General features: G+C 54.8%; 1 protein-coding gene across 3 annotated transcripts in view; it reads right to left on the reverse strand.

The window, feature by feature from the left end:
- The window catches only part of Scube1 (signal peptide, CUB domain and EGF like domain containing 1), a 121,992-nt gene that overhangs the window by 35,446 nt on the left and 73,176 nt on the right, over positions 1-13,370 (reverse strand). For 2 of the 3 annotated variants that reach the window (XR_015624121.1, XM_087557475.1), the window contains exon 7: positions 333-449. Coding sequence is in view for 2 of the 3 variants with exons in the window: in XM_087557475.1 (XP_087413601.1) it covers positions 333-449 (117 nt within the window). In the remaining variant the exon portion in view is untranslated. 3 annotated transcript variants of the gene reach the window in all.

The following is a 13,370-nucleotide window of genomic DNA, read 5'->3' on the forward strand; positions in this document are numbered from 1 at the left end:
GGCTTACCACAAAAGGCCAAGGGTTGGGCCACACACCTGGGCCACACACCACACCTCCAGTCCTAGAGCTGAATCAGGCCCAGAATGTTCTGTTGTGGTTCTTGTTGGCTTTTAAGCTACAGACAAATTCTATGGCGTTGGAAATTTCCTGACCAAAATCCAGGTTGCTACAGGTGTGCTGTAGTGCGCCGTGTACCACACATCGCCGCTCCTGTGGATGCCAGCTGCCTTCGTTCACTTGCCCTCCAGCCTGGTTATCCGGCCTCAGCTGTAGGACCAGATGGGCTGCCTGGGGCCAGGTGAGGCTGCACTAACACAGCCCGTGTACTGACCTTTGCATGTCTTTCCATCCGGCTGTAGCGTGAATCCAACTGGGCAGCTGCATCTCACGCCGGTGGCAGTGTCCTTACACGTCCGGTCACAGCCTCCGTTGTTCACCGCACACGTCTCTGGGGAGGGGAGAGGGAAAGACAGAGATGCTCAGTTTCCCCAGGAATTAGCCTGCCATCTTTCCCCATCCTGAAACCCAGGAATCTGGGCTCAAGTTTTATCTGTGGTAGCCTGGCTGTCAGGACACTTCCTGAACCTCGGGCTATCCATCTGTAAAATGGCGGACTCGTACCATTCACATGGAAATGCCTGCAAATGACTTAGTGCCGGGCTAGGGTAAAGGTTATTGCCTACAGTGGGGAGGTACAGTTTTGTTTTTTGTTTTTGTTTTTGTTTTTTTTTGTTATTTTTCTTTTTTTTTTTTGGCATTGTTGTTTTGCTTTGTTTTAGGATCAGCGCCAAGAGACTAGCCTAGCGTCTACTTAGAGCTGTTTTAAATCTTTGCCCTGCTTGCATTCAGACACCCAATCCTGCTGGTGACTGCCAGAAGGCATGGGAGCTCTTAAGCCCAGCCTGGTGTGAAATGGCTTCCCAGCCTGGCCATCGGACTGGGTTCCAATGGGCTGCACACCGTCCATCACCCTAGGGAGGCTCTGAGCCACACATCTGTTCTCGCTGAACCATTTGCCAAAGCATCTGGTTTTTGTCTACTTTAAGCCTGTCTAGTGCTCCCCCCCCCCTTTTCTGCAACATTCAAAGGGGCCAGAGTGGCTGGGGACAAAACGGAGGTCACTGAGGCTGCTGTGGGGTGAGAGTGATCTTCTGCAGGCCTGCAGAGAACTGGCAGAGCTGGCTCTACCACGGCTCTCCCAGACCTCTGGTCATTTGCCACCTGGTTTTCGTCGTGAGCACCTGGCAGGGTTGTTTCTCCAGGAAAACAGCGCCTGCATGAAGTGTCTTTCTTCAGCCTTTAATGTGGAGAGGAGAGCACCAGGCGCCCAGCTTCACAACCTGTGCTGCCTTCTCTCCTCCACTTTGCTTCACCGGGTGCCCGGCCGGCCACGTCTGCTTTTCCTGAAGGTTCTTTTGCAATTCTTTAAATGCCACTCGTCTCCTCTGCAAAGACTTTGGCCATGAGCCCGAGTGAATGGATGAAGGGAGACTCTTGGGTACCAGCAGTCCACACTGCTAAGTTCATCAGACTCATGGCATCTTGCCTTTGAACTCTGCCCCAGGGTAGGGGTGCCAGGAGAGGGAAGGAAGCTTAATATCCTATGTGCACTCAAACACAAGGACACAGTGGTGGGCGTCATTTGCTGCGGAGGCTAGGCAGTTCCCAGGGACAGCCCCTTCTCTTTCAAGGCCAGCATCAGCAGTAGCCATCACCCTACAGAAGAGCCATGGTTGCCACGGAGAGCACATGTACTGGGCTGACCTCCCTGAGTTTCAGGCTAGCATCTCCAGCTGGGGATGCGAGGTTCCAGTGAGTGGGCTATGTGTCCAAGGCCTGTTTCCTCCTCCTTTATGATCCTGGCTGTCTCTCCAAGGCACTTCCCTGAACTCTGGGCACCATGAAGGCTGACTTTCCTTACACTTAGGCAGGTGGGCCCCTGTGCCAGCATGGGCCAGTTCTAACTGGTTTGTAGCCCATGTGTACCCTCTTATCTTTTCACAGAGGCTTCTGCTGGGGCAGTAGGGTGAGATATAAGGCAGCCCCACACCTGGGAAGCTTCTCTGGGAAGACAAGCCCGGGGTGAGGGGGGGACAAGGTAAAGATCAAATACACTCTCCACTTAAAAGCCATAAGGCCCAGGTGCTGACCTGGAGGGTGCTCACCGAATGTTTCCTTTCTTGGGGTTAAACAAGAGGGGGAATCCTGCCGCCCACCCCATCAGAGAGCCTGCCAGCCTTTCATGTGGGGCAGCCTGCTGGAGAGGGGGCAGAAAGGCCACCTGTCTTCCAGGTGTGGGTAATCATAGCTCAGTGGCAGGGAAATGTGGGGGAGGGGCAGGGAATGCCGGCTGGGGCTGGGTGGGCCCTGAGCCTCTCTGGTGGTGAAGGTGGGGTTCAGGCATTAGGGACTATGTCCTCCGGAACCAGACCTGACAGTTTGTGAGTCCTCCTTTCCCTTTGATGGGGCTTGGAATTTAACCCACGAGGCCTTGGGGACCTGCTGACCCCATCTGTGTATTCTGTAGACTGAGGTTGAGAGAGGGAGCTGGGCTCTGGCACAGTGGTCACCCATCCTTGTAGCCCCACTGCAAGATAGTCTCTCCCATGCCAGGCCATCAGCTTTTCTTGCATTGCCCCAGCCAAAGGCTGATGCCCAGGCGTCAGGCTAAGTCCTCAGTGACCTGGAAGGCTTCTGTGTCTGTTCTTGGCTGACAGCACCTCATTACAATGATCGCTAGAGGCCATACCCTCCCTCTGCCTGCCATGTTTCACCTCTCTGCCTTCTCCATTCCTGGCCCTCACTTCCTCAGTGGGGAGCCTATGCCCAGCTGTGCAGACCTGGTGGTAGTGGCTGTTGGGGTCTGCTTGGCTGGGCAAGGATCCTAGCTAGCATTCTTCAGCCTGCCTCTGGCAGACCTGCTCCAGGGGCCTGCCTGTGGTCTGTGCAGCCACACGCATGGTTGGATGAAACTCCCAATTCCCCGAGTCCTCCCTAGCAAAGGAGCTCCCTGCCCCAGGAATGCTCTTCTATCCATCCCATTGGGGCGGAGCCTGTCCCATACCTTCCTGGGGACCTGATCAAACTGCTTCTTCGTAGCTCCCAACTACAGTCTCTATTTTTACTGTGGCTATGCTGTCACTGTCCTGTGACGTCACAGCCAAAGAGTCCCTCCTCTAGACCACTGTTTCACCCTGAGTAGCCAAGTGCTTTTGGGAGAACATTCCCTGAGCGGTTTGGTGCTGGGCCTGGTCTCCAAAGGCCCTCCATCCTCCTGTAGCACCAGGAATCACTCCTGCCCTCTCTACCTCAGCCATATTGCTCCAAGTGAGGGATACCACACAAAGCAACACATTTAGAGCCCACCGAAGTCCCCTGAGGGGCACAGGCTGGCAGGGTGGGACTGCACATCCTGTCTCTAAAAGTTTCCAATTAGAAGCTCCTGGGTGCTGCTGAAGGCACTGTCAGCCTGTATACTGCTCAGCTCCTGTCTTAGAGGACCTTAAATACAGCCTTACCTCTTTGTCCCCCAAGACTAGAAGTCCACCTACATCTGATGTTTGCTCACTACTGTCTCAGAGAAGATACTGCTGTCCTTACGATGGGTGAGAGATGACGGTTGGAGTCTATAGCAGAATATTCCAGGGTTTGGGGTTTCTCACCTTGGCCTTCTCTGGTTTCCATCTCAGTTCCTGAGCTAAGGTTGGACCTGGTAAAGCCTGCATCTGTCCACCAGAACTATGGTACTGGAGTGTAAGGGAAAGAGAGTTTCTCTCAAGGGTCAGAGGCAAGCTCTTTTATGATCATGGGAGAGTTCCATATCTCTCTGTGTCCTGACTCCAGGTGAGAGCTACTGGGCTCTACCATTGGCTGTCCCACCCCTTCTGCAAGAGAACCACCTTCTAGAGGAAAAGCCCTATTCATCTGAGAAGGTGCCCTCTTCTCTGTTACCCTCAAAAGGGCTCAAAGCAGTCCAAAAACCTGACACTTTTGGGAACAGTACCGAGGCTCAGAGAAAGTGTTTGCTTGTGTCAGAATGGCTGTCTCGCCGTGGCTCAGCAAGATATAATGAGAGGCCTGCGTTCAAGAATGATTCAGAGAATTTCCAGAGAGAGACTGCAGAGCACCAAGGCTACCTCTGGGCAGCCCTGGTGACTTTATGGTCATAGAGAAGCAGCCTATGTGTCCGGGTCCTACAGTCATAAGGGAGCTGGCATGCTCACCCAGCCATGACACATCAGGCTGTGGAGGTCACTAGACTAATCCAGAACTGGGGCCTTGGTGATAGATCCCCAGGGTGGCCTAGTGGACAGGTGGAGGTGTGTACCCATGGTGGCAGGGCCCTCACAGAGGGATGCAAGGACCAAAGGCCGGCTGTGTGGGAGCAGCCCCTCGTGCAGGTTCTGCAGGTTGGCACCGCCATTGATCAGCAAGTTCCCTGAAGAACCGTCTTACCCAAGTGAGGCTTAAACTTGAGCTGAGGAGTCAGGACAGGCTCCATGTACGCACGGGCTGTGCACGCATGGGAAACCCTTTACACATGGATGGACATCCTGATCTGCTCGTGGCGACGACGGTGTTCACCATGTGGTTTTGGAATGGCTTTGGAATACACCAGGGTAGCGGTATGAGTTCTCTACAGGCTGGTCTGTAATTGTGACCAATTCACTCTGGGTGGCACATTTCAGACCTTCTGCACATGGAGCCTGGCATCCACTGTCCACTACTGAGTCACTGAATAATCCTTTCTGAGTAGCTCTGAGCTGGGCAGATGTGCTCAGGACCCAATCCTGGTCTCAGGGAGACTACAGTCTAATGGGCAGCCCGGAGGCCACTAAGACAGTGACTTGGCCACAGAGATGAGCTGACCTATCCAGGAGCCAGCTGCTTCCCAGTGGAGATGGTACAGGGCTAACACCTTGCTTTTCTTACTGGCTTCTGTTGGGTGGCCCCTTTAGTTAAAAATGAAGTCACTGGGGCTTAGAAGCCCACAGTCCTATGCTTTCTGAAGCCCAGCCATCAAGATGACACTATTTGGTTGGTTGTCCCCTCATCCACCACACGGCTTCAGGAGGAACCATACCTGGCTAACACTTCTATCCAGTGATCAGCACAGGTCCAGCATGGTGGGGGTGGCTCCTGCTCAGTGATAGAATAAGCAAGTGGGGGCTTGGGAGGTTACTCCTAAGGAGTAACCCAGGGCATGGGGAGTAAGTCCAATCCCGTGTCAGTCCTGGCCAGGAGGAGAAGCGCTGAAGCTGGGCTAAGGAGAGTGACCCCAGGGTTCATGCCCAGCAGGGCAGAGTTCTGTGACAGACTGGCACGAGAGCTGGGGACAACCCATTGGCCAGTGTGCCAGACCTTGCTTCTGCAAGCTGGAGGCTGTTAGTCAAAGACCTGACTCTTCTTTCTGGAACACTGGCTCCCACTTGTGTGCACCCGGCCTTCCTGAGGGCTTGTCAACAGTGTAGTCTTCTCCTCCCAAGAGGCTCTGACTGGGGTGTATGTGTGGGTGGGGTGGGGATGGGAGGTTCTTCTGTGGGCCCAGCACCCAGCATCGGGCCTATCCCTTGAAGACCTGACCCTGACGGGGAGCTGTCGCAAGCCCTGGTTACATCTGTTTGGGCCTCAGTCAGGGTGGGTCCATCTGCCCTTTAGCCTTACAACTGGCTGTAGCAGCTGTGAAGGAGCCAGCCGCTGGCCCTCTCCATCTACCTGCCGACTGACCTCTGACCCTCTCCCCTCAGCTGACTACTGACCCTCCCCCAGCTCCCTTCCCTCTCCCTGGCGTAGCTGTTACACAAGGTCTCCACTGGGGGCATCTCAAGTCCATCTGTCATTAGAATTGTATGGCAGGTTTGTATCAGTCACCGTGTTGGGCATAATGAGCGAGGTCTCTCTCTCATGCTCTGTCCTGTCACTCGGCAGGGAGTGGCAGAATGCCCGGGTGGGGCCGGGGCAGGGGAAAGTGTAATAAAATGAGAGGTTCAGAAGTGTAGGACAAGGTTCCCAGGGGAAGCAGGAGAGAAGACTGCCTACACACAATGCTAGTACCACCCAGGGCTGCGCCGCACCCATGATGCTCCGAGGGTCTGGCAGGCCTCAGAGGCAGCCTTCGTGCCCTCTGGACTCTGTCTTCTTAGCACAGCCTGGTGGTGCTGAGGCCCAATGAGGCCTGGCTGTGCACCATCCTACAGACCTTAGGGAGACGAACTACTGTTAAAGGAAGTATCTTCTGGAGCGCCGAGGGGTCTCTACTCTAGGGATTCTGGGAGCGCCAGAGAAGAGCTGCACCTAAGGAGGTTGGGATGTTTGCATGATTGCTGGGAATGCAAAATCCAACTTGGAAATCCATGTTTGCAGAAGGAGACCTGGAAGGAGCTGGAGGACAGGAAAACCCAGGAGAGAGACCGAAGCCTGCGGAAGGACCAGGTTCTTGTCTATACTAAGTAACAGCCGAGGCTTTTCCTTAAGTCAGAAGGCAGGAACAGGGGCTTTAAGATACAAGCCCGTCCTGTCCTTCCCGCTGTGAGGTCCAGAGTTCCGGGAAGACGAAGGATGCTCACAGGAGGGGAAGTTCACTCCTGGGAGGGGGAAGGGGGGTAGGAGTGTCATGTCTGTTCTGTGCATGGCTCAGGGAAGAACACAGCCAGGTCACGCAGCTGGTGAACATCTGGGTCTGTACTCTTCCAGGTCACATGGTTGGTGGATATCTGGGTCTGCGCCCTTTGTCTATGTGGGGCTGTCCTCGGGGCTAGGCGTGACACAGTGCTCTGCAGCGGGCAGATCCTGTGCTGAGTCTCCATCAGCGGCTGTTAATATCCACTGAGCATGCCCTCTCCTGCCCCATGCACAAGCACGCAGGGCCACAGTGTCCAGCTGCAGGGACGGTGTGTGCCACTAGGGACCTGCGATTAGCCAAGAGGCTGCTCAACAAAGCCCCAGTTCAGATTTCAGTGGCTGCCCCAGAAAAAAATGACCCTTGGGCTAGAGTAGGCAGTATGCAGGGTCTGAGGGGGGCCTCTATACGAGGCAGCATGCCTTTTCTCCCAGCTCGTGAGACCCTAGGGGTGGAGATTGCTTTCTTGGAAGGGTTTAGATTATGGGTTCCTGGCCGATCTTTGGTAACCCCATACTTAATTACACAGCTCGGCAGGAACAGCTGACCAAGGTTAGGCCAAGCACTCTCTCCTCACCATGGACCTGCCTCAGGATTGATTCCCTGCTGGTGTCCCCAGCCCTGCCAAAGTGGGAACACTGAGGAGAGGCCTGTATGTGAGCACCAGATCCGGGCTACACAGAGCCAGAAATTGCACACAGGGCTCCTTCAGGATCCTCTTGGGAACACAGCTTCAACCCTAAACCAAGCGAAAGGGAAACCAAAGCTCAAGGATGGGAGATGGACCCTGGCTGGTGTCTGGGAAGCCAAGAAGGAGGCCAGGTCTGATGGCAGAAACTGGGCCAGAATGAACTGGAGGGAGGCGCCCCTGCTGCGAGGTTGGACTTCTGTTTAACCATGGGGTCCATGCTATAAGAACAGCTATATATCTGTATCAACAAGCTCCAACTTGGAGGAACCGGAAGCCGTTCCCCTACTCTCTCCCTATCCCCCGCCTCTGACTCCCGCCATTTTGTCCATGGCAGTCTCGGAACCCTGCTTGAGAGAGACCTGAGAGACAGTCTGCTTGCCCTGGCCCACATGCTCAGTTCAGGGGGACTTGGCTAGAGAGACTCAGAAGACAAGTGGAGGTGGGGGGACAGGCCGGGTCTTTCCCAGGAAGGTAGGCTGGGAGGAAAGAACATCATGGGTTTGTCTCTTTCTACACTGGTGAAGACCGGTCTGGATCGGGGTGGAGGAGGGTCACGCTGTTTTCTTGCACCTTCCATTTGTGGCATGGAGATATACATGGCCACTTGAGTGCTGGCAAGACTGGGGCTTGGTTAGCAGAAACATCAGGAGTCAGGCACGGGCAGTGTAGTTAGTGGTACAGGGCTCTGAGGTCACATATCGGAAGGTTTGGGGGTTACACGGGTCAAATCCCAAAGGGCAAGGAGCTGAGGAAAGCGGTAAGGATTGTGCCAGGGAGGATGGCTGTGCCTCCAGCTAAGTACTAGTGGGGCGAGAGACAGGGAGGAGGCTGGGTATCTAGAGACAGGCAGTGTGGCAGGGTCGTGAGATGCAGCCACAGGCCCAGGCAGGAAGAGGGTATACCCTGAGAGGGCTGAGGTCAAGAAGCGTCAGAGTGTCAAAGGTGCCTGGGCCCAACTATGACAGATAGAACATGAGTCATGGGAGAGGAGGGCCCACATCAGGGTTGCCTTCCGCCTGTAAGGCTCACCTCACAGTGATGCTATCCCTCAGCCGGCTGCTAGACAGTAGAGAGTCCTCTAGCCAGGCTTGGTCTCCAGGCCCAGAAGTGCTGCTTCTGTGGCTTTGTGTAGCTCCTGTCTTTCAAGTCTCAGTTTCTTTATCTGGGGGCAGCCAGAGGTACCCTTCCTCTTTTCTTTGGTAACCCCGGCAGGATTGCCCACCTCTACCCATTCTACGGTTCGAGAGCCAAATCGCCATTAACTCCCATCAGCCCCAGATATAAGCTGACTGAACTCAGGGAGGGAAATGACTAGACACACGTGGGGTCAGTCTAGAAGGTGGGCGTAACTTGGTCACCCGATCCTTTTCGATTTTGCCCAGTTTCTGGAGTTCTGTGGGCAGTTGGGTCCTGTGAGCACAGAAGGGGCACACAGGTGACACAGAGCTGTACTGAGGCCCAGTGGAAGTGTGATTGGGACATCAGAGCTGGAGGTAGCCTTACCAGAAAGAATCATCCTAAGTATGGCACTGGGCAGTGATGGGTGACCCACTGAGGCAGGGAGCTCAGGACAGGAAGAGGGTACACCCAGAGGGACAATGCCCATCCAGATAAGTGGGGTGTGGGCTGGGAAAACGAGGCGTGGGGAGTAGAATTGTGGTGTGTAGTTGCCAGCAGGGAGTGGGCAACTTGTAGGGAGATGCGAGTAGAGTCCAAAGCCTAGACTCACGAGGCTTGAGACAGTGTGGCAGTGTGGACCCCCTTAGTATAAGCCATTGTCACCTTTAATTTCCCTATCCCACAGTTCTCTAGCCCCCTACCTCTTCCTGGACCTTTCACAATGCAGCAGACCTTGGGGTGCTGTCCTGCCTACCACACTCTTCGACCTCCAGCTCCTCTGAGGCTGGTTGGGTAAGTGCGAGAGACGAGAGACAGAGATGCCCACCTCAGACTGCTGGAGAAGGCTGCACCAGGAAGCTCCTCCCAGCAGGACACACCCCCCGAATGAAGCTACCCTCACCCCCATTAGCTGCTTGGTCAGGCACTAGAGGCCTTGGTGGGGGAAGTGGGAGAATGGAAGGGCAGAGACAGACACTGGGAGACAGGACTGGGGGAGGACAGGCAGAGCCAGTGCTGGCTTCACCCTGCCCGCTCACCTACCAAACTCACAGCTGCCCCCACTCTTGGGCTTGGACTCTGGGCCACCTATGCCAACAGCTGGCAAAAGCTGCCCCATGCTAGCTGCTTTTCCCACATGGGCTTATATCGTCTTCCTGACAGCTCTAGTGGATATGCAATGTGCAAGTCCCAGTGCAAAGATGTCTCCCAGAGAGCTAAGATACAACCCTGGCAGATGTGGCTCCCAGGGGCCTTGTAGGTTGGCTCCAAGGCCAAAATCGTCACCTCTCTTCCAGATCTGGGCCTTGCCTATGCAATGCCTGCTGCTGATGGCTCATGGACACTGGGCTGGATGGAAACTCTGGCCATCAGGGGGAACATTTATGAAGAGGGCCTTTCAAGTACAGAGGGACAGGGAAGGCTTTGGGGGGCAGGACTCCTATCCCTGTAAACCTAAGACACCCCCTCTCATACTAGGCAGTGTCCTATTTACTCTGACACGCATAAGTATCCAGCATCCATTCCCAGACAGACTCCAAGAGGAAGCAGGGAAATGTGTGCTTGAGAAGGTTGGGTAAGAGAGGTGCAGAGGTCAGCTAGCATAGAGCAGCTCCTCTCTCTGTCCTTATCAACCATGTCAGTGCCACCTCAGTGAAGCCTGGGTGGAGTACAAAGTTGGAGTCACAGCCCTGGCCACAGGCTTCCTGCTCTCCCGAGGGCTCCTGTAGAGCCCCGGCTGGCTGGCTGTAGGCTCTGCTCCTTGGTGCCTTTGGGAGAACAGACTAGAGCCTGCACGCCTGCTAACAGAGCTTCGGGTTGCTCTGTGAATGATGACTGGCTTTGGATTTGGTACCTGCAGGAGCCCACCCTAGCTGTGCTCGCCTCCCTTCTCAGGACTTGGGGCCTGCAGGCATGATTTGGGACAGATGCCTTTGGGGCTGTGGGGATCCAAGGAAGCAGCACTGTGGAGGAAGGGAGATTTGGCAGAGGGACTGAAGACACTAGGCTGTCAGGGAAGGGGGACCCCACTGCAAGGACTGAGCGGAGGCACAGCTCACACTGTTCAGTAGGTCTCACATGAGCAGGTCTGGCTTGGGAGCTTCTGCTATGGACAGGAAGACTGGGAACCCTGGGCTGGATCAATGAGAGAGAACCAATGTGGGCTGTGCCTTAGCAGAGGGTCCTCAGCCTTGGCCGGACCAGTTATAACCCATAAGACATGAAGGCCATTGCTGACAGGATTGTGTTAAGGGCCCTGTGCTGGGAGGCCTCCTTAGACGGTTTGGTCTGAATGGATTCTATTCCTCCCTGCTCTCTGGAGGGTTCTCGCCCCACCCCAAGAAGGATAAGGATGGCTTCATTGGAGCTTTCTCTCAGCCAATGGGCTAATACTCTGTTGTCCCGCCAGGGATGGAGCCACCTTTGTCCTGAGAAACCATTGTAATGTTCTCACCTTCTGTAATGTTATCACCAGGGTCGGTTGGCCTTTCCTGTCCTGTCTGGTGCTGACAGGAATGGGGCTCTGAGCCTGAAAAGCTACCTGCACCAGAACACGAGTGCTGCTGCAGGATTGAGCCCAGGCTGGGCCACGTCTAGCCTCTAAACTGGGAGCCTTGTAATCAAAATAACACAGCTTGGGCAAAGAGTAGCAAGTCCCAAGAGGGAGCTGGGGGGCTTGGAGACTGACACGTCCCTCTATGGGTCACATCCTCTGGATGTGTGTGTGTGTGTGTGTGTGTGTGTGTGTGTGTGTGCATGTGTGTGTGCGTGTGCATGCGTTTTGGTTCTGGTTCACAACCATGAGGGTGATAACTGACTCATAGGCATCTAAGGAATATGGCCTCTGTGGTCAGGGCAACAGAGTCTCCCTTGGAAAGTTCCTGGTTCTATCAGTTAGAGTGGGAGATGTAGTCTCGATCATGCACATCTTTGGTGGAGCCCAGGATGAGAAGCCACTGCCAGAGCATTATATGACTCTGGGCTCCCACAGGGAAGGGAGGCTCTCTCGGCTGAGAATCAGTCTGCTCTAGATGTGTGGAGAGCCCAGAAAGCCAGAGTGAGAGGCAAATTAGGAAGTGGGAGGGGGGCGGAGCTTTTCCCTTGCCATCCCTTCCTGAGGGGTGCACCTTCAGCCTCTAGCTTTCCCCACTCCACAAATAAAACCCATCCACAATAACTCCGGGCTGAAACCTGCAGAGTCATCTTGGGGGTTTTATGACAACAGGACATGTGGTCTTCACTCTAGTGAACCCCAAGTATCCTGGCCTGCCTTATCACATCTTCACCTTGACCTCTGGTGGAAGCTGGTTAGTACAGGGGTCAGTACATAACCTAAGGAGCCAGGTAGCCCAGGCCTTGGCCTATCACAGAATTTCCTGTCCCTCATTTTCCTCTCCCGCTGCCAGGTGCTTTCCCTTGGCCTGTCCTCCCTCCCTCCTGTCTCGTGATCTCAGGGGCCCAAGCCACCTCCAGCCTCAGACTCTCCCAAGGCATTCCCTCTCTGAGGCCAACACCATCAGCTTGACTCAGTTCTAGCTCCCCTCCCTCTCTCCCTGTCTGTTTGTCTGTCCGTCCACATGTGGCCTGTCTCTGAATCCAATGCCCAAGTATGCTCTGACAAGAAACAAAACAGGATGCTCACCTCTGCTATTCTCCAGATCTGTGTCTATTTAGCACAATAAATGCCCTGAGTGCTGTCCTGCCTCACTGGGGGGTCTGAAGTCCTAGAGCACCCCAACTCTCTCACAGGGGCCTCTTTCAGAGAGAAGTTCTGAGAGTTCATATACTTTCCAGCTGGGGCCTCCACACTAGTGTTACAAAATGAGGTGACCTCGCTAAGACTTTCATGCTCTGACCTCCAGGACCCGCATGGCCACAGCCCCTAAGGCCCTTAGCTGTGTAGGGTAATGAGTGACCTGGGGCAAGCCAGGGAGACTCAGTTTCCTTCTCTGAGAAATAAAGACTCTCCTACCCAATCTTACAGCTGGAAAAGTTTATCCGAGGCTCACAGTGCCACCGAGCAGGTTGAGACAACCCTGGGGGCTGTAGCTGTGAGGCCCAGGAGGCACAGGCAGCTGGCACTGCCTCTAGGCCAGCCACTTAGAACAGGGACCCACTGATGGGTGGGGGAAGGAGGGAATGCGAGGTGGGACCCTGTACTAAGAGTGGGTTTTTTCCCATCCCTTTCTCCTCAGGCTGATCTAGCAGCAGACTGAGGCAGCAGGTCACCTGAGAGCAAGGCCAGAGTTCCATGCTGCACAGAACCCCTCCCACCCGGGTCCCAGTGGCCACCGAGTCTCAGTGTGGCACCCTTGAAGCCTAACATTTGCGTTAGTTTCTACGGGAGCGGAGGTGGTTTATACTCTCAGGCCACTAGACATGGGTGCTGGGTTCTTTGCTACAATATGCGAGCAAAGAAATCAGCGTGTTCGATGGAGGGCAAACGGTTTTACAAAGGAAAACAACGAGTTCCCATCTGCGTTGGGGCCTCCCCGCCTTCACATGTAACACATGGAGACCCCACACCTCACACACAGACACACATCCTCGTGCTCACCCACATGCTAGCACATGAATGGGCTCGCACCTCCCCGCCAGCATCTATCTGTACACTCACGAATCAGTGCCCAGGTTCTCATACTCCCCGAGGCTGGCGTGTGACACGTGACCGCATGCCGGGACCCCCCCAGGCCAGCATTCATTCACACTTACCCACACACCCAAAAGGGCAGGGAGAACAAAGGAAGTGGAAGAAAAGTGTTACCCATGAGGAGCCGCCGTTTCACACGCTTGTCCACATCAGCTACTGACGTGGCATTGAACTGAGAGCGCTCAATTGCAGCCTCATCCTTCTCTAGAACACAAGTAAGGGACAAACACGGAGCCAGTGGTTAATGAGAGCCCACTTCCCGCGGCCCAAGACAGTCAGCCTCTTGGCGTGG

The sequence above is a fragment of the Rattus norvegicus genome, chromosome 7 (assembly GCF_021556685.1).
Source record: "Rattus norvegicus strain SHRSP/BbbUtx chromosome 7, alternate assembly SHRSP_T2T, whole genome shotgun sequence".
Taxonomy (NCBI): Eukaryota; Metazoa; Chordata; class Mammalia; order Rodentia; family Muridae; genus Rattus; species Rattus norvegicus.